The following is a 21,062-nucleotide window of genomic DNA, read 5'->3' as shown; positions in this document are numbered from 1 at the left end:
AAAATTGTTCAACTTCGCTATATATGTAATACATATATTTTTTTAAGAAAGATTTAATCAAAATCTTTTCATAATAAAACTTTAACGCATTATTAAACACAAAAAAAACTTTTTTTTTTATTATTATCAAAATATTAAACTTTAAAATAATATAACTTTTCATGTATATGCCATTTTTTAATAAAATTAATATTTTTAAAATTTTCTTATCAAGATCTATTGAATAAGATTCATGTTGACTATGAAATTCTTTAAAAAAAAAATTATTATCATCAAAATTGATGTAACACAGTAAAAGTAACATGTTACTTTATTTGACAGTAATATGTTATCTTATCTCGCAATAACATGTTATTCTGTTTGACAGTAATATGTTATTTTGTCTCACAGTAACATGTTGCTCTACCAATATTGTTCAAGAAAAAAAATATATATATTTTATTTTGTCCTTACTCAATTGTGTGTTTTCTATGAAGTAAAATAAATTGGATTATCTTTTTTACCAAATAAGAGTCCAATGGAGGAGTTTTAGCTAATTTTTTCTTTTTTAACCTCTAATGAAATATCAAAGTAAAAATGAGTGTAAAAAAAATTTAAGATGTGAAATTTATTATAAATTAATAATTATATATATGAAAAATATTATGTAAAATTAGTTTGTGTTATATATATGAAAAATATTATGCATATTATTATTATATATTATGTAAATCACTACAAAAAATTAAAGTTTTAGAGACAAAATTATTTTTTAGGGACCAAATATTTTTATTGCGAAAAGTGTCGTTATTATATTTTTAGCAACGAAAATTAGACATTAGTGATGAATTATTATATTTTTTGGATCAAATTTTTTGTCTCAAAAAATAAATTATTTTGAGATCAAACTATTTTGTTTCTAAAAATCTATTTATTAGTGACATTTTCAAAATTTTGTTGTTAAAAGTCTTGTTTTTTATTTTTTGGGACGACCTTTTAGCGACTATCCTCATAATGATAGAAATTGGTTTCTAATTTACTTTTACAACAAAATTTTCACTTTTAGAGACCAAAACATTTGGTTCCTAAAACTCTTTTTTGTTGTAGTGAATGCTTGATAATTGGTTAGAATATTTTTCACTTCGTCAACCCACCCAAAACTGTCCAAACTGCAATTTATCGATCCACCAATCTATTAATCCGCTATTCGATTTATAATTTTACTCTCAAACAATCTAAATCGCACCACGCACACCTCTACCAACATAGATCGAAAATAAAGAAAATAACAAATTAATGTCAGTCTTAAGAAATAATTATAATTTTATGATAAATTTTATACATTTTAATAATTAAAGTCATAATTTTTTTTTTATGAATCTTAATTATTTTAAAATAATATCACTGATTTGTAAATTTTTTTTCTTTTAAAAAAAAAAAAGGACATTGAAGAAGATTTTTCCTTCTTTCTCCTTCTTTATTTAATTATAAATTTTTATTATTTTATATTTCTCACTAAAAATTATTATATTTTGTCTCCTACTGTTTTGATTTATTTTAATCTTAATTTTCTATCAAGATTTTATTATATGAAGGCGACGTAAAATTTATAATTTCAAATTAAAGCACACAATAAAATATGATTATATATATAACCATGTTAACATTATTATCGTAACACTCACAATTAAATAATTGGGGTTGCCTTTTGTACCATGGCAAAATCAAATAGAAGCTGTTGAAGGAATTGTAGACGCAATCCATAAATGGGGAAATTAAAAGAACAGTCGGTGGCCCTCACCCATACTGTTAATTAATATAAATAAATATTGCTATAATTATTATTATATTTTTATTAAAAAATTATGTGTATAGAATCTAAATACAGAAATATAACTCTCGAGTGTGGTTCCGTCTTATTTAAAAATATTATATTCGATTCAATTATCAAATTACATGCAAAAAAAATTTGATAGTTCTAAAATAAGAATTTTAAAGGAACTCTAATTATCTGGTACTAGTCCATGTATAATTATTATTATTTTCTATTGGTGTTTTTCATCTTCTTTTGACTTGTCATTTCACTAGAGCTCTATTTAAAATTTTTGTATTAGAATTATGTATCATTACTCAATTATATGTAACAACAGATTAGTTTAGTGAGTTATGTCATTTATCTTTATTTCTAATATTATTGTGATAACTTACAAAATAAATAAGTAAATGATAATAAAAATATAATCATAATAAACATTATTCATTATCGAAGAAAGAAATACGGAGCAATGCAACCTTATTGACCAAATGTCGGAAGGGTCACCGACAAGATATGTGGGGGAGAGTTGAAGGCAGATACGGGCTGCCCTTTTTTACGAAAAATTATTGGTTTGTATTGAGGGATTACCTAGTCATATTTTTTAAGACTATTTTAAAAAGATGATTAAAAATTGTTTTTTAATTTTAAATTTGTTTTGGATCATATTTTTTATATGTTTTTAAAATAAGTTAAAAAAAATTAATTTTTAATCATTTTCTCAAAACAATTCTTTAGCAATAATAATTTATCATTTTTTTTAATATTTTTTAATTATCTAATATAAATTTGTGTGTCTCATCCTCTCCATCAATCATAACACTTTTGAAATACCATATGACGGTACCTCAAGACCAACCAATAATTCTCCTTTCAGACACCTCCCTCCCATCCTTTCTTACCCCATTTTACCGAAATAAATAAATAAATAAAAATGAGTTGGTAATTTTGTCCAGAAATTCTAAGTGATAATGTTAGAATTTTTTTATTTATTTATTGGTTGAATTTTAATTGATTAATTTTTAGGAAGAACTGCCAGTAAATCCAAGTTGAGGGTACATTAGGCAATAGATCCAATGATTAATTCAAGTTGAAAAGTTACGTAAAAAATTTCAAAAAAGTTGCTGGCAATGGCCGACAACGAAAAATTATAGCATAGAGTTAAACAGATATTTGAATATTTGAATAGATTTAGAGTTTTGTAAATAGCTGACATGTGTATATATTTGAATAAATAATTGAATACATATGTGATATATGTACAAATATGTAATATTTGAACAGATAGACAGATATAAATAAGTTTTTGAACAGATAACACGTTCTTTTGGACAAATAATATCATTTTGCTCTAAAAAAAAATTAATTTTGACTTATTAGCCTAATAGTTTCAGAAATGGATCTCTGGCGTGAGTGTCATAATTTTTAAACAAATTGCATTTCTTGCATTCTATTCCTACCATAGTTTTCATCATCAACATTTTAAACTCAATTTTCGTAAGTTAATAAATACTCAAAACTCCTCTGTAGTCATCTTATAATTGTAAAAAAAAATAAAAAAGAAAAAAAAAACTTGACATAATAGATTTTTATTTTTTTATTTTCTAAAGACATATAAATTATAATAGAATCAAAAGTAAGGAGGAAAGACAAGTTTGGTCCTCCACGTTTGTTCGAAGAATTAAATTGAATGAGATTATTAGTTAAGGGATGGTTAGTGAAGAGATTGTTTATATGGAGAATGTTAGTGAGGGAATTAAGTAAAGTGTATTTGTTTTGATGATAATGGAAGTGATAATTAGTGATGTGATTATTAAATTATTTTTATATAAAATTTAAAAAATTATATTTCTATATTAATAAAAATTCTAAAATAAATATAATTTTTTTTATTACAAATAACAGGTTGTAGTTGGGTAAAAAATAAAATAAAAAATAATAAAATAGTATTTATTCCCCTCACTATTTTTTCAATCTCATACCTTCTCCAACTTTGTTAATCCAATTATATAGGGGGATTATCAATCTGATTGGATTAATAATTCACTCATCAATTTCCTTAACCAAATATGTTTTAGTAGGTCTAACATCACTATCACTCTAATGCTACCACTCATGGGGATAACAAACATGGCCTTTGGAAAAATAGCGAGCATGCTATGCTTAACAGGTTTTGAATCTGTCTCCTTAAAAAATGCTTTACTCAAATTTTTTACAAATTTTATATGTTAACTGATGTGGCACCTCAATCATGTTTGCCACGTCAACTGTTTTTTTTATTTTTTTATTTTAGACATTTAATTAATAACATGTCACATCAATTTGCAAATTATATTTATAAATTTTATTTGTTTGTACAAGTCTTCTTAACTACTCGCACACCAAACTCCTTTCAGGACGGATGCCTAGGCTGTATAACATCACATTCTGGGCCACATCGTTAGGTAGGCCCAAAAATTTTAGACCCCACAATCTGGGTCGTCTTGGTCAGCAAACCCATGTATTTATATGTAAGAAACTGAGGAAAAAGTAAATTTCAGTTCAAAAAACACTTTTTCATTCATACCACAAAATAGAAATACTGCACTGCTGTGGTGTGGCTTATTATTATTATTATTATTATTATTATTATTATTATTATTATTATTCAAAAAAAAAAGAGTCTAATTCTAAAGTATGGTTTGAAAGGGTTGTCACCCTTTAGGCAAACAACAATGCTAGAGACCTACATTTTATATCTACAAATGCATCCACAGTGATGTGGCAAGAGTGGTAAGTCCCATATCATTGAGTATCTAACCAATCAAAAATTGAAACTTATCAAATCACAATATTGTGGGTTGAATTGTCAGAGATTTTTGGGGGTCTAAAACATTTTCCTTAGGATGTGCTCAAAAAAAAAAAAAAAAAAAAAAAGAACATTTTCCTTAGGCAAAACCTACAAAACTTCCCATACTGACAAATTGTACATTTAAGGCTTTATTAACCTGATGCAAACACATGTACAAGCCTAATAACTGTATTGATTTACATAATACAAGACATTCACTCAACAATGTGCTGTATGTAATAAAGTTCTTAGGTAGCTATAACTATTATTAAATCAACAGCTGAAATAACTACAGACAAAGCAGAACCAACATAAAGAACCGTTACTGTGATTAAACTAGGGATATACCAATATTAACAAGCCAAATCTAGTAATCCCCCACACTCGTAAAACAGCAGAAAAATAGACAACAGTACTTACCCAGAAGTATACCAAACCTTAAGGCATCTACAGTGATACTGCAACATCAACTTTGTCCATCCATGATCTAATGGCTGATCTTATCTTTGATAGTTTTGACTTTGTTGCTTCTTCTCTATAGCAGACTGGATGTCTAGGGCTTGCTTTGTCCTTTGGAATAGTATTGAGGGCTAAGTCGACGCACGATTGGGGCAGAGCAGTGCCTTTATAACCTTTGCAGATATAGCTTATGAAGTTTTCATAATCCTACAAAAAGAGAAATATGTCAATTTGTCAAGACCCCATGTCACTGCCAGCTTACACTACCAATTATCTGAGCTTCAAGAACTTGCACTAAAAACATCAATTGCTAAAGAATTTAGAGCAAACCATACGTATTGCAGTGTAGAAACATAACCCCATAATTCACAGCTTAGTAGCAAACACTAGGAAATTGTGAAACATTGGAAATTAACCGGCATAAAGCCAAAAGGAAACTAACCTCGTAGAGGGGTACTCCGTCAACAACCACCCAAGGCACATATTCATGGGGAGGTTGAAGAGTATTTGTTTCTGCTGCATATTGTAGTTCAAGCTGCACAGAGATTATAAATTTAGGCTAAGTTTGGGAACCTCCTACATTAGCCAAAAAGTCAAAGTCACTAAAAAGCCCAAAAAACTAAAGAACTATACCCTTCTCTACTTTTTGCATATTTTTTCATACAAAGTCAAAAAATCATCCCAAACATACTAAAATGTTCAACCATAATATGTTCAAAAAATCATCCCAAATATCCTATTCTCAAAACAACCCTTAATCAACCATAAAATGTTCATGGAAGAAAGGTTTCACACATAGTGAAAAAGCATCCGAAACACAAATAAAGGAAAGTCATCTGATCTAAAGGGATAAAGACAAAGTTCAACTAGGTACCTCAGGTGATATATATGTAGCCCCAGTATGATAAAATGACAAAAGCCTTTTCAACAGGGAAGGCATATGCCATTAAAATCTCTGGACATCAAGAGTGGAGTTATTTTTTTGGTTCAAAGGCCAATATGGGTTTTAGATATTTTCAAGAACACTATATCATCAGAATTGATTGATGTGCATCATTTCGTGTGAAAAAAAATAATAATAATAACACATCATCTTTTTATGATTTTCATCCATTTTCTAAAACATCCACTACATTTCTTGTTGCCCTTCCAATTCGTTCTCCACACAACTTTTCTCATCTTCATATTACAAAGAGGCTCATACAAGAGACCGAAAATCTTTGTTGACATAAATGCCACCTCTTAACCTAGTTTCTAATCTATGTTTGAACAATTAGGCCTCGTTTGGGAAGCGACCCGTTTAGCCAAAAAGCCAAAAAGTCACTAAAAAAATCAAAAAGCCAACAACTCATACCAAAAAGTCAAAGATTCTCTTCTCTCTACTTTTTGCACATCTTTTCGTAAAAAGTCAAAAAATCATCCCAAACATACTAGTTTTTTTTAGCTCATATTTTAGCCAAATAGCCAAAAAGTTACTTAGCCTGTTCCCAAACGAGGCCTTAGACAGTGGCATGTAGCTTCAGGCATGGTTGTTGGTTTGGTGTAGCTTCTTAAAAGAAATTCATAAAGAAACACACATACATGAAAGGAATATTTCAATCAGTAGGTAAAACTTCGCGGGCAGAAAAAATCTGGTAGAAAATAGAATTGAAAGCTCAATCTCAGATTCTCCCTCATCATAAACAGTTTGACAAAGGTGTATCTAGTAGGGCCATGAAAGGTCTTGAAGTATTGTGAACAATTCTAGGCGCATAGCTTACAACATTTATAAAGAAAGGTTGTGCCCTTACTTGAGATCAACCCAAGTATATGTAGTGACATCTGAAGGCTACTTACTTATACAGGAAATCATCCCAGTTCATAGTGGCAAAAAATATGAAATTACTTGACAGAGTTATGCATATATTTCAACAGTGAGAATATAGACACTACACAACTGCTGCAATTTGAGCAGCCTTGGCTCAATATTGGGAAATCAGAAAAAAATAAAAAATAAAAATCAAATTCTCATATCTCTTATAAGATTATAATATTACATACAATGGCTGTACTTGTTATGAACATTATAAAACCCAAATGCAAAACAATAAAACTCACCTCTTTCCCATATCCACTACTATAGCACTCAGTAATGAGCGTCGGGTCCAAATCCAATTTTTCAAAACATGTTTCCCACTGGGTGTACTGGTGCTCATAGACCAGACTTTCAACACAATAGATGAAAGGGAAGTGCTTATTCTGCAAAAGAGCTTAACTCTGTTAATAGCAAGTGGATAAACACACCTGACTTATCTACATATTCAATCAAAGTTTTTGCAAAACTAATTTTCTTTTTTCCATGAAAATGTTGAAACATTGGAAATGATCTGCGCAATTTACATATAGTGGCATAAAGCACCAAAAAGAATATGCAACCAGGAATCCCATTACCACAGACTAAGTAGTACAGAAATAATTTCATGCCTTATAAACTCAACAAAAGTTCTTTACCAGATCAGGCCAGACACTGATTGCACAGGCCTCGACAGTGTTGAGCAAGCATTCCAATGGGCCATGCTGCAACCATTACAAATAATCAAGCAATATCACTAACACAATTCTCCACAACACACACACACAAACATATAGTACACACAAAAAAAATAATGTTATTCATGGAGAGGGATGGTGATTGTTAACTTGCTAGTAGTACATTGATGCGATTGATTATCAAGTAATAATACTAATAGTCCATTAAGGCCATGTTAATTTGGAAGATAGATTAATAATGTAACAAAATATATAAAATTAGGGTTTGGAATAGGGACAATTGAATCCAGTGGGTGGGATACAAAATGGCGATTATGGAGAGATTCGGATTAATTGGCTAAATTATAAAATTGATACAATTCTCCTCTAAAACCTAGGTCAATCCAAAGCGATTGATAATCTCATAACTAACAGTTGTTAATTTAGAGTCTAAATACATGTAATTCAGTGAGCCTAAAAACAAAGATGGGAGGAGAAAATGAAGGGACCTGGCAATCGAATGTGTTGTTGGCGAGGATCCTGGCATTGCCCCAAGGAACGAGGTTGAGATCGAGGATGGAGATGAGGCCGGTATCGAAGATCTGAACCAAGTAATTGATGATGAAGTCGGCACTGTAGGGGCAAAGGGTTTCGTAGTAAAGTCCAAGAGAGACCTTGGAGGGGGAATCGGGAGGTGAAGCCAGAGACAGTGAGGCTGAACAAGTTGGGGTGAGAGAGGTGAAGAAGAGTAGGTAAGAGAGGAGGGAAAGAGTGAGGAGGTAATGATGAGAACCCATTTAATCAAGGATAAAAAATTGGAGTGCAGTGCAGAGGAGGACTATTATGGGATGGGTGGGTTGGAGAGGGCGTCAAGTCCTCATCCGACATGCGGCCTATGGAGGTAGAGACGTTATTGGTTGGTCTAGGCAGCAACCCGTGGTGCTCTACATGCTTGGTGGTTGATGGTGCGTATGAGACTCCCGATTTTTTAATTGAGTGGTGTTTGGGAAGAATAAAAAAGTGCCTGTTTTTTACCCACGCGTATTTATTTGGGTTACACTAATCAAAATTTATCAATATATATATATATTTTTTAATTAGTTTATTTATTTTTTTATATATTTTTTTATAAAAATTAAAAAATACATTTATTTAAAATATCTCAAACCACCGCTAACTGGTTGAAAAATATATTCTTTTTATCTTAAAATAATAGTCATTTTTAGAGAATTTAATTTTTTTTTTTGAGGTAGTACAATTATTACATTTTAAAAATTTTATTTTTTCAAAATTAATTTTTGAAAGTACGTTTTAAAAAAAATATTAATTTTTGTAATTATATTTTTTGTGTTATTAATAAATTTAAAAGAAGTGTAAAATAAAAAATTTATATTATTTTAGTTTTTAATTTTTAAAAATAGATTAATATTTTAAGATAATAAAAAATAAAATAAAAAATTAATGTTTTGAGACGAAAAAAATAAAAGAATATAAGATTTGTGGTTGGCTTGGCAATATAATCGGGTAAATAACAAATACATCTCTTGAGATTTGCTTAAAATATGAATTATCTCCTGTAGTTTGAAAAATTACAAATACCTCCCTATCAGAATTTTTTATTTAACAGAATTAATTAAAAAATTAAAATTTTTAATTGTTCAACTATATAATAATAAAATTATCTAAATTATTAATTGAAATAAAATTTTAATATTATTAAAAACTGTTAATTAACTTAATGATTTATTAATAAATAGACCTATTTATTATGAAATTAAAAATTTTAAGAACATAATATAATTTTTAAAATTACAAAAATAATTTATAATTTAAATAAATTTTAAGGATGTGTTTATAATTTACCCCAATATAATCTCATGATGCACTTGAAGTAACCAATAATTTTTCTAGAGGTGAAGCAGAGGAAGGCAGGTCATGGGAGCAGAGAAAGTGCCACGAATGGGAGGGACGTGGAATTACGTGACTGATTCTTTCAGTGAATCGGCTACCTGCCGATCAGTCAAAAGGAACAAATTTGCTCACAATTTTAGGTGGCGGTCCCTATCAAAATTTTTGAAACTCCTAATTTTAGTTGATGGAGCAAGGGTCGTGTGGTAAGAGGAACGTCGTTGATAGACTAGTGATACGAATTTTTTTATTGTAATTTAAATTTTAGAGAAATTTATCGGAAAGTCCCATCTAAGTAAAGTCCCATCTAAGTAAATTATGTTCCGTTTGGTCCTACAAATTTTTTGTTTGATTGGTAAGTCCATATTAGAATGGATATCTTACAGTTTATTCCTTTTTTGAATTTACATTGTTATGTGAAGGACGAATATGCCCTCACATAAATTATGGGATGTGTTTGTTTTATTTTAGGTATGTATAATCCCACGTTTGGTGAGGGAGGTGGAAGTGTGAGATCTTGGTGAGTATGTATGTATAATCCATTTTAAGGTTTGTGTTTTGTGGCCCACATCATCTGTGACAGTCCACCATTGCTGGGTTTAACGTCAACACCGTCGGCTTCCCACAGGGATGGTTCACATTTTGTATTTATGCACCATCGTTCATATTCATGTTCACGTTCACGTTAACCCAATTCTAAAAATGTGAAAACATTTAATCAAGTGCATGTAGTCTCATCATGGTTTTAGTTTTAGATATAGGTATCAATTTTTGTTTTTTTAGTCCTCTCTCATCTTCTTCTTTTCCCATATCTTCTGCTTCTTCTTTTCTTTCTATTCTCCTTTTCTCTCTCTCCTCTGCTTTTCTCTTTCTAACCTTTTTTCTGTGAGTGATCCATCAATGTTCTACAACATATAAGTAAAAAGTATTTGCAGTAATACCTCACCATTATTCACGTTCACATTCACGTTCATATTTAAGCTAGATTCACGCACCATTGTTCACGTTCACGTTAACCCGTTTCACACACCATTGTTCACGTTCACACACCATTCTGAGTTCTAGGTCATCACGTCGTAGACATTGTTCACGTCACGTCGGATCAACTAGTCCACTACCATTATGCTAAGCCGGATTCACAGGAGACACCTCCGACCGACCAACCAACCAAACTAGTGTTCTTCACACCACAGCACTCAACGCCAAGTACAACCACACCACCTCTGATATGCACAAACTCTGGGTCAATTATTCCTTCAATCTCTTCCGTCTGTTTATGGATTATGTTGATTTGAATTTGCGAAATGTGGGGGGGCAATTCCAACGATTACTAAGGTTCACGTTGCACCTAGCCACCGAATCGTTTCCCAATTTGGGGATGATTCCTATTTCCAAAATAGTTAAACAGGTCTAACCAATTTGATTTTCCAGGTCAACACATTTTCGAGTTCGGGCCATACAAAAAACCCGATTCACACATCCACGTCGTACTAGCTACCCAAAACCAATGTGGTCTCAGTCCCACATTAACACAATATCACTACTCCAAAACCTACTAGTACGCTTTTCTTGGGTATGTGAACCACAAACACCATCATTCCCATAAACACACCCCATAAATTCAAATTAACACATCAGTGGCAAAATTGTAAACAACCTGTCATAAGGGCTAAACAGTTTAACATAAATAATTTAGGACCAAATGAGTTACAAGATGACAATTTGGGATTTACTAGTCAATTCCCCTTAATTTTATTAATAAATTAATATTTTATAATCTTGGTAAAAGTAAAAATAATCTAATGGGAAAATTACTCTAACCTCCCTTAAGGTTTACCTTAATTACAGGAACCTCCCTTATAATTTCAAAAATAACACAGACTTCCCTTACTTTTGAAACTAATATACAAATAACCCCCTTTGTTACCCACCCGTCCAAATTCAAACAGATTTGGCTAATGTGATCCAAGATTATTCTTCAAATTCTAATACTGCCCTTACCTTTCCATACATATATATATATATATATATATATATATATCACTATACGGTTCTTCCCTCTCTCTCTCTTTTTCTTTCTTCCCTCTGTACTCTGCATCTCTCTCCTCGTTGTCCTTTGCTGCCTCTCTCCGCCCAATGCCGCCACCACCATACTGAACTCCTCCCCATATCGAACTCCTCTCTCTCTTAGTGATAGCAGATTGCGATGATGATCATGGCGATTACGATGGTTGCAGAAAGAGTAAGAGAGAAACAAACATATATATATATATATACATATATCACTGTACGGTCAAAACCTTAGCCATTCTATCTCTCTTCCCTCTTACTCTCTATATGTTCTCTGCCTCTCTTTCCCCGTCGCAAACTGTCGCCTCTCTCTCTCTCCTACGATCCACTCTATTCTTTCTTTCTCTCTCTCTCTCTCTCTCTCTCTCTCTTCTGCGACCGTTGTTGCAAAATGATCTCTCATGCAAATGGTGATGACCAAAGAACCACCACCTCAACATCTCTTCCTTTGCTGTAGCACCTCATTTTCTGTCGTTCGTCGCCGCCAAAGACCTTCGCATCCCTTCCTCGAGGTCAGTCACTTGCAGCACTTTCTAGAAAAAATTTCTGATCATTGAGGTCAGTTAGTTGATCACTGTACTAACTCCATGATTTCTCTTTTCTAATTCTCTCTTATAAGTGAATTTATGTTCTTCTTGTTGTAGTGAAATTATCAAATATTTTAGTTATGCTGAGGAATGGATCAATAGATTCGAACCCAACCTCTCCGCCTGTACAAAACCAAATCATCGTCAGAGTCTTCATCTTCGATTTCTCTTTCTGTTTGTTTCTTAGTCTTGTTTGTTCAGCAAGAACAAGAATCAATTGATTCAATTATCATCATAAACAGCACGCAAACCATCAACAGAAGTTAATGCAACTGATTTCTAGTGTGTGTGTGTGTGAATTTTTGCTAGTGGGTTTTCAATGTTGTTAACAATAAAATTTGCTGAATTTCTCACTTTTTCTCACTTTCACTCTGCAAAATTGACACGAAAGAGTGGTTATTGTTGGTTTGGGTTTGGGGTTTTTGATGAGAGAGGTTTGGAAAGAGAGTGTGAGGAAGACAATGGCAGAAGGGTATTATGGTCAATTTCACTGTTAAGTTAACATCGTTAAGGCTCTTTTGACGGGAATGGAGTCTTTGTATATTATTTTCAAAAGCAAGGGAGGTTTGTTATTTTTGAAACTGCAGGGGAGATCCTTGCAATTAAGGTAAACCTCAGGGGAGGTCAATGTAATTTACCCTAATCTTATATAATTTTGTGTTTGAATCATAAATTTAAATAATAATTTTTTAAAAAAAAACAATAGGTGAAATATCTTTTTCTTTTTTCTTTATAAATATATATATATATATATATATTTTAATGATTTATAAATATCTAACTAAATTTATGATTTAAATATAACCTAAATAATTATGGAGAGGGCAATTCAATATCGGGAAATTCTACTATACCACGCCCTTAAAGGGGGTATTATATGCACCCTTTATTATGTCATTTTTTTTTAAGCTATGACCGACTTTCTTCTTTAATTTTGATTCATGATATCTTTAATTATGCCTTATATAATGTTTGATTATAATTTTTTTTAACTCAAAAAGTATAAAATTATGACATTTTTTCTTTAGTTATAAAATACATATGGTAAGGGATATGTACAATAATTTTTCCCTCAAATATCAAAATGAATGAAGTTTCCAATTCAAATATATAAAGAGACAGTTTTTTTTTTTTTTTTATTCATAGTATAAAGAGACAGTTCAAGTCTCATGTAATGTAACTAGTGGGGGGGAAAAAATAGTAAGTTAATTCACAATATGGAAATTATAGAGATTTGTATCTAAAATTAATTTTATAACAAAATTTTAAAATTAATTTTCTATTTGAATTTTATTATTATTTATTTATTTATTTTCGGTAACATACAGCATATGCATATATCTATATATATAAGAAAAGCTGCACACAGTTTAACCTTCTTGTAAGGCTGCTTTTGCCACCACATCGAGCCACTTTACATGTTGGGCTATTTTGAAAAGATGATTAAAAATTATTTTTTGTGAGAGAAAAAAGTAAGTTATAATCTGAGATCACTTCCCAAAAGACCCCATCATCTAAGACTAGGACAATACAAACATAATCTAACTTACTACAAAAATACCACCTTCACATTTTGTCTAGGGAGAACATGATCTAACTAAAATACAAAAATAACTTAAAGCTTGCAAAACATTTGTCAGGACCCATTCCAGCTTTTGTGTTTGCTAACTATATTATTTATTAATACGACGTCGTTTTGCACAGTTTTTTTTTTTTCCTTTTCTTTTCTTTCTTTCCTTTTCATTCTTTCGAACACAGACAGAGAGGGAAGAGAAGAGGAGAGAGAGAGAGAGAAGAGGAGAGAGAGAGAGAAGATGTTGCAGAGATCGACGGTGATGGTGTTTCTTCTTTTTCTTCTTCTTCTTTTTTCAGGGTTTCAAATCGATCGATTTCGATGAAATCGATAGATATGGATTTGACAAAATCGATGGATGTTGATGATGATGATGATGTTGATGAAGATGTTGTGATGTTGTTGTTGATGATGATAATGTGTTTGATGATGATGATGATGATGATGTTGATGAAGATGTTGATGATGATGATGATGTGTTGATGATGAAGATGTTGTTGATGTTGATGTTGATGTTGATGAAGATCTCTATGTTGTTGTTGATGAAGATGTTGATATTGATGAAGATCTCTGTGTTGTTGATGATGAAGATGAACTCTGCTCCTCTCTCTGTGTTGTTGATAAAGATGAGCCCAGCTTCCTCTTTCTCTCTCTGTTCTTCATCTTTTTTCTTCATCTTCAAAGAGAAAAGGAAAAAAAAAAAAAAATCGAAAACGACATCGTTTGGACTTGGGCCATTCGAGTCGTGTTGATTTCGAGCTACCAATCCGGATTGTTATGATATAGAGATTTGTATCTCAAATTTGATAAGCAGAGCTGCTACAAGGCCCGAAATCTTCAGGCTCGAATCTGCCCCGAATCCAAAACGATGTCGTTTTGGAATTTTTTTTTTTTATATTCTTTTTTCTTTCATTTTGGAATTTTCTCTTTTGAAGATGAAAAGAAAACAGAAGCAGAAGCAGAAGCAGAAGCAGAAAGAAAGAAGAAGAAGAAGAAGAGAAGAGGAAGAAGAAGAAATCAACAACATCTTCATGAACACATCAACTACAACATCTTCATCAACGCATTATCAACTAAAAAAAAAAATCAGATCAGATCATATCCACTAGAAAAAGAAAAAAAAACCAAAAATCAACTACTCTCTCTCTCCTCTTCTCTTCACCTCCATTGCCGCCGATTGACCACCACCTCCCCCTCTGCCGCTGCTGCCCCTCTCTCTCTCTCTCTTCTAAACGCCCACCGCACCACCTCTCTCTCCAAAACCCTTCTCCTACCGCCTCGAATCTAGACTCTACCGACCTCTTCTGCATCATCGAAACCCTAGCTCTGTCGGTCACCATCAATTCCACGACTTCCCTCCAACAATCGAAGGTTTCTCTACTTTCCAGATCTCTGGATCTCATCATCGCTCAACAATCCGAACCTGTCCTCCGCCATCACCGCCACCGTCTTCTTCTCTTCCTCCTCTTTCTCTCCATCTTTTCTCCTTCTCCTCTCTTCCTCTTCTCTCTCTCGCCTCTGTGTCTGGTCTGTGTTCCAAACCAAGAAAACGAAGAAAAAGAAAAAGAAAAAAAAGCAAGAAAAGGAAGAACAAGAAAAAGAAGAAGAAAAAGAAAAAAATAATAATAAAATAAAACTCAAAACTACGTCATTTTGGTGTTGGGATCTGGGATCCCGCCCAAGACCTTATAGAAATCATTGCAAGCAGAAAAACACACCCACACACAAGGAGACACAATATTTTACGTGGTTCGGCCCAATGCCTACGTCCACGGGAGAGTAACCGGTTATCACTATACCAATGAGGAGATTACAGAAAGATTACAATAGAGGAGGAGCTCACACTCTCCTCACTCAGCCACTCACCCGTCTCCCTCGCTCACACCGAGGGTGACGGTCTCTCCGCCTCACATCTCTCGCACTCTTTGTTGTCTCACGGTTTGCTCACACTTTGCTCTCTCCTCTCAACCTCCATTTATAGGTGAGGGAGTAGGTGGGAGAGCCTTTGGGCAGCCTCCATGCTTGACTTCGGCAGCCTCCTTCTTTGACATGGTTGGTAGCCTCCTTCCTTGACCTTTGTGTGTGTTCCCATGGAAGAGAGACACCTCCTTTACATGGGGTGAATTCAACAAATCACCCCCTCAACCCATGTGAGGTGATCCACTGCACATACTGCTGCTAATCTTGTCACGCCCAAATTCAACATAGTTTGCATCTCCTCACTGAGACGCTGCATCCCCTGAAGCTAGAGATAAAACACCAGAGATACAAGAGGAGGAGGGAATCCGACATCCTCAACTCAACTCACACCACTCTCTGATTTGGAGAGAACCGCTGCTCCTATCTCCTACAGATCTCTTCCACACTTTCTGTCTCGGATGTCTTCAGCATAGTCTGCATCTCCTCACTGAGATGCTTGCACCCCCTGCTTGGATGCCCTTGACTATCATGCAACTCCTTGCATGATGAACACTGGAGCAACTAGAAAACTTCAGAGTTTGACACATCAACATCCTCAAGTTTCCTTGCTCGGAGCTTATTTCTGAACAACCAGCCTTTGCCCTTCTGCACTTCTGAACAACCTCCTGGCGTTTCCACATACGCTTGTTGTTTGTGCTGCAATCCCTGATGTTCGGTTCTGTCTCACTTGTCCGTACTGATATTTGACAGTTAGCCCTTCTGTCAAGACAACTTCCACCGGTCTGTACAAGTTACCACTATGCAACTCCGTGCATAGTGCTCGCACCCATGGCTTCTGGTCTCCCTGCGTCAAGCTTGCTTGAGAGATCTGCATCAACTCTATCATCTGCTGCCATGGAACTAAAGAAACCACCATAGAGAAATAAGACTTGCCACTCCTTGGCACGCACTCTTGCGTTTTACCTGTCTCAATTTCTCTGTCTGGAAATTCCTGTGAACTGTCAACAACCCGCTGCTGCACACTCTTCTCGCGCCTCTGTACGACACTCTAGCGTACCCTTGCACTGTTGCACGTCTGCAATTGTACTTCTGCGCTTAGTATGCTCCTCTGCAACTATTGTTCTACATGTCCACATACCATTAGTACCTTCTCGTATACAGTAGCTCCAACAGCCACAGTATTTCCCTGAGCCTGTACTGGTTGCCAAATCATCTATCCGTCGATGAATGGTCTTCTCTTTTGATTGAACCAGATCCTCCGATCACCTCAACAACCAGGAAAGTTCCCAGGAAAGACTGGTGGGGTCACAACCGGTCCCACTTAAGAACCAGTCTCCTTAGACAGTGTCTTTTTGACAGAACTTTCCTAGACCTTTGATCTTGAGATAATCATGTCTGCAATCCTCTGATCGCCCCTGACCAATCCTGATCTCCCTCGATCTGCCATTTGATCAAGCCTGATCTCCTCTGGTCTTCAATGATCTATCTCAATCTGTATCTGGTTGTCCAATCTGGTCAGAATCTGCCCATTCTAACCTCTTCAGTGAATCCGCAGCGTTCCACAATATCCGGCAACCTTCCTTCGAGTATTGAAGATGACAAACTCCCATGTTTTGACAATCTTTCCAAACCGTTCAGAATTTCACTATTCTGACCTCGCGGTTGCGTCCGGAGCGGTCCGTTTAACTAGAACCAACCTTCGCTGCACTTCCAGGGACCTCACTGAAAACTATCCCCGAAAGCTGGGCCACACCACAATTTTCTGAAAATTCTGGGCCAAATTGCAATTTTCAGAAGTTCAGGGAATATTCCGTGTACCAACAGAATATTCCGTCCACTGCCCTGACGCCGTCTGCCACTTTTAATCTGCCTTCTTTTTACAGAAACTCCATTTCCAAAATCTGACCGTACAGATGTGTCCGGAATACTCCAAATAGTCGGAAACGACTATTGGATCACCAAAAACGGACTCCAAATGGCTTCGATCTAGCCAAAACATTTTGTACGCCTCAGATCTGCGGCTGCACCGTAGCCGCGAAACACAGGATTCCTCCTCCTGCGGATGACGTGGCAGCTGACGTGGCTGCTGACGTGGCACGCGCGTGCCATGCACGCGCCTCCCCCCACTCGTCTTCTTCCTTCATCAGCGCGTGGGGCGCGTGCCTGCGACTGGGCCGACGCGCCGGCTGCCTTCACGGCGCGTGGCGGCGCGTGGAGAGACTGGGCCTCACGCGCCTTCTTCAGGCGGCGCGTGGGGGCGCGTGCCAACTCCTCTGGGTGTCTGCTTTATATGGTTGGACTCCTCTTCTCGAGCCCTTGCTCCTGGTATGCTCAAAACCTGATTTCGAGCAACTTGATTTCTGGGCAGTTTCGAACAACACGCTGTTTTTGTTCCGAAACGCCACCGACGAGGCTCTGATACCACTTGTTGGGATCTGGGATCCCGCCCAAGACCTTATAGAAATCATTGCAAGCAGAAAAACACACCCACACACAAGGAGACACAATATTTTACGTGGTTCGGCCCAATGCCTACGTCCACGGGAGAGTAACCGGTTATCACTATACCAATGAGGAGATTACAGAAAGATTACAATAGAGGAGGAGCTCACACTCTCCTCACTCAGCCACTCACCCGTCTCCCTCGCTCACACCGAGGGTGACGGTCTCTCCGCCTCACATCTCTCGCACTCTTTGTTGTCTCACGGTTTGCTCACACTTTGCTCTCTCCTCTCAACCTCCATTTATAGGTGAGGGAGTAGGTGGGAGAGCCTTTGGGCAGCCTCCATGCTTGACTTCGGCAGCCTCCTTCTTTGACATGGTTGGTAGCCTCCTTCCTTGACCTTTGTGTGTGTTCCCATGGAAGAGAGACACCTCCTTTACATGGGGTGAATTCAACATTTGGATCTCGAGCCAACTTCGAGCCAAGAATTTCGAGGCCTCAAACAATTTTCTTTGACAAGTGGTGGGAGATGTTTAAGTGAAGCCTCGTATCATATGTGATCCTTTCAAATAAAAAGCTGATTTTGTATAATTCGAAATTAAAAAAACAATCGTAAAACAACCATAAAAATTAAGAAGAACCTGGCAAGTGAGGGTGTCGTTGGGTCCAATCCTGGCATTACCGTAAGGTATGAGCTTAAGATCGACATCGGAGATGAGTCCGCTTTCGAAGAGCTCAACCAGATCATTGACTATGAAATTTGAACAGTAAGGACACAGAGACTCGTAGTAGATTGCTAGCGTCACTTTGCTCTTCTCAGAATTTTTTACAGATTCTCTCGACGAAGCAGAAGACAAATTGGGGAACAATATGGCAGCAGTGATGAAGAAGAGTAGCAGAAAGGAGAGTCTCCTCCGATGAGAATCCATTGGAGATTCTATTTTGGTAAGGCTACCTACCAGTCCACCACTAACCACACAAACACAATCCAGTTTTGTCAAAACGGTGCCATCAAACGGTACAGTTTTGACAACTTTTTTTTTAATTTTTTTAATTTTTTAAAATCGAAGATAGAGAGCTATACATTCACATTGAGGACAAAATTAATATTTAGTTGTAGAGGATATAAAAAAATATATAATTACTTATAATTCTCAATATCAAAAAATGTTTCACAATTTACGCAATCACTATCAGGTATTAATATTATTTAATTACTTGGTTTCAAATTTTCTAGATTTATTTTTAAAATTTGTATGATAAAATATTTAAAATTTTATGATTGATATTGTAAAAATTTGTGGCTTTTAGTTACGATATTTGAGAAAATAAAGTTGTCACTTATGAATAAGTTAGTGAGTAGGCATAATTAAAATAATACATGAAAGGAATATTATACCTATAATTCATCATTTCTGATCAATAAGGTATCTCAATAGCGTAATAATTTATAAAATATTGTTACAAGTAAATATACTATATTATAATTTCACGCATGCACAATTTATAGAATTCTCAACATTTAGGGCATGTTTAATTACAAGGATTATAGCATAGGATTAGGATTGTTAATCCAATGAAATTGACAAATTTTCAATATTGAGAGGGATTGAGGATCATAATTTTAAATATGAAAAAAAAATGAATATATAATAAATGGTCATCTTACTAATTTATGGAATTATTAATCCTACACTAATTTATGGAATTATTAATCCTTTCACTAGGGTACAATAGAATGAATAATTGAATTACTATTCTTTTACAATAATTTTATTTATAATAAATTTATAATTATTTTTATAATGAATCAAGAATGAATGGTAAGGGTGTAAACAATATACACCCTATCACAAAATGTATAATTTTATCACAAAATTTCATGTCAACCATAAAATACATTAATCTCGTCATAAATTGATGTATCAAAAAATTACAATATCAGTCATAAAATTTTAACAACAATGATACATCCTTCTAAATCAATGAGCTCTAATGATATGAAAAGTCAAAAAAAAAAAAATTAAAAAAATAATACAAGACACAAATATCACTATCACAGTGGGACCCACATCCCATTAGAGCTCCAAAATATTTTTAAAATTTTAAATATTAATACCTTAATATTTGAAATCAAGTAATTAAATAATATTAATACCTTAATAAGTGGGTAAATTACGAAACATTTTTTGGTATTGGGAATTATATAAATATACTGTATATACATATTTCAAATTCTCTATAAATAAATGCACAAAATTCAAAAAGTTGTGTGTAATTAACAAAGTGATGGCTTGTGACTGCAGACCTAAGAAAAAAACAAAAAATAGGTCAAAACTGTACCATTTAAAGGCACCGCAGTTGCTGCTGCCCTTTTTGGGGAGTCCGGATTCTCGGCCACCCTTCTCGGCGGCCGTCTCAGCAGCCCCCCAAAACGACGTCGTTTTGGGGGTTTTTTTGATTTTTTTTTTCTTTCTTCTTCCTCGTTCGAACAGAACCAGAGGGGAGGGGAAGAAGAGAGAGAGGGGGAGGGAAGGGGAAGAAGAGAGAGAGGAAGGGAGAAGAAAAGGGAGCCACCGGTGGGCCGGACTGGAGGGGGCCAAAATCACGGGGGAGGAGGAAGAGGAGGAGGAGGCGGAGGCGGGCCGGAGGCGGAGGCGACGACTGTGCAGCTGCTGCGACGAGCTGGATCGGGCGACGATCGGACGGCTGGCGAGCTCGACGACTTGCGATGGCGAGCTCGACGACCTGCGACAGCGAGTCTTCGGCGAATCCGGACCCCCTCCCCTCCCCTTCCTCTCTCTCTTCTTCCCCTTCCCTCCCCTTCCCTTCCCTCTGGTTCTGCGAAAAAGGAAGAAGAAAGAAAAAAAAAAACGAAAAAACCCCCAAAACGACGTCGTTTTGGGGGGCTGCTGGGAACGGCCGCCGAGAAGGGCGGCCAAGGATCCGGATTCCTTTTTGGGCAGCAGTGG

General features: G+C 35.0%; 2 protein-coding genes across 2 annotated transcripts; both read right to left on the bottom strand.

Annotated features, from left to right (window-relative positions):
• Window positions 1–4,745: 4,745 nt before the first annotated feature.
• Window positions 4,746–10,438, bottom strand: LOC114310523 (Thioredoxin superfamily protein). The gene is made up of 5 exons (XM_082906933.1): window positions 8,099–10,438; window positions 7,572–7,637; window positions 7,179–7,319; window positions 5,524–5,616; window positions 4,746–5,288 (listed from the first exon to the last, which is right to left on the bottom strand). The coding sequence occupies exons 1-5, from the start codon at window positions 8,384–8,386 to the stop codon at window positions 5,070–5,072; spliced, it is 807 nt and encodes a 268-aa protein (XP_082763059.1). The 5' UTR covers window positions 8,387–10,438; the 3' UTR covers window positions 4,746–5,069.
• Window positions 10,439–13,694: 3,256 nt separating this feature from the next.
• On the bottom strand, window positions 13,695–19,127 carry LOC145807916 (uncharacterized). Its single transcript, XM_082906934.1, has 2 exons — window positions 18,732–19,127; window positions 13,695–14,403 (listed from the first exon to the last, which is right to left on the bottom strand). Exons 1-2 carry the CDS (start codon window positions 19,017–19,019, stop codon window positions 14,023–14,025), a joined length of 669 nt encoding a protein of 222 aa, XP_082763060.1. The 5' UTR covers window positions 19,020–19,127; the 3' UTR covers window positions 13,695–14,022.
• Window positions 19,128–21,062: the final 1,935 nt, after the last annotated feature.

This window comes from Camellia sinensis, chromosome 14 (assembly GCF_055761805.1).
Source record: "Camellia sinensis isolate YWXY chromosome 14, ASM5576180v1, whole genome shotgun sequence".
NCBI classification, from domain to species: Eukaryota; Viridiplantae; Streptophyta; class Magnoliopsida; order Ericales; family Theaceae; genus Camellia; species Camellia sinensis.
The sequence above is the reverse complement of the archived record's forward strand: the minus strand, read 5'-3'. Positions and strand labels throughout refer to the sequence as shown.

Coding starts and splice junctions, on each gene's coding strand:
- LOC145807916 (XM_082906934.1), bottom strand. CDS start 19,019: ATGGATTCTCATCGGAGGAGACTCTCCTTTCTGCTACTCTTCTTCATC. Junction 14,404..18,731: donor ACGACACCCTCACTTGCCAG/GTTCTTCTTAAT, acceptor TTCTCTTTGAAG/ATGAAGAAAAAAGATGAAGA.
- LOC114310523 (XM_082906933.1), bottom strand. CDS start 8,386: ATGGGTTCTCATCATTACCTCCTCACTCTTTCCCTCCTCTCTTACCTA. Junction 7,638..8,098: donor ACAACACATTCGATTGCCAG/GTCCCTTCATTT, acceptor TAATGGTTGCAG/CATGGCCCATTGGAATGCTT. Junction 5,289..5,523: donor ACGGAGTACCCCTCTACGAG/GTTAGTTTCCTT, acceptor CTCTTTTTGTAG/GATTATGAAAACTTCATAAG.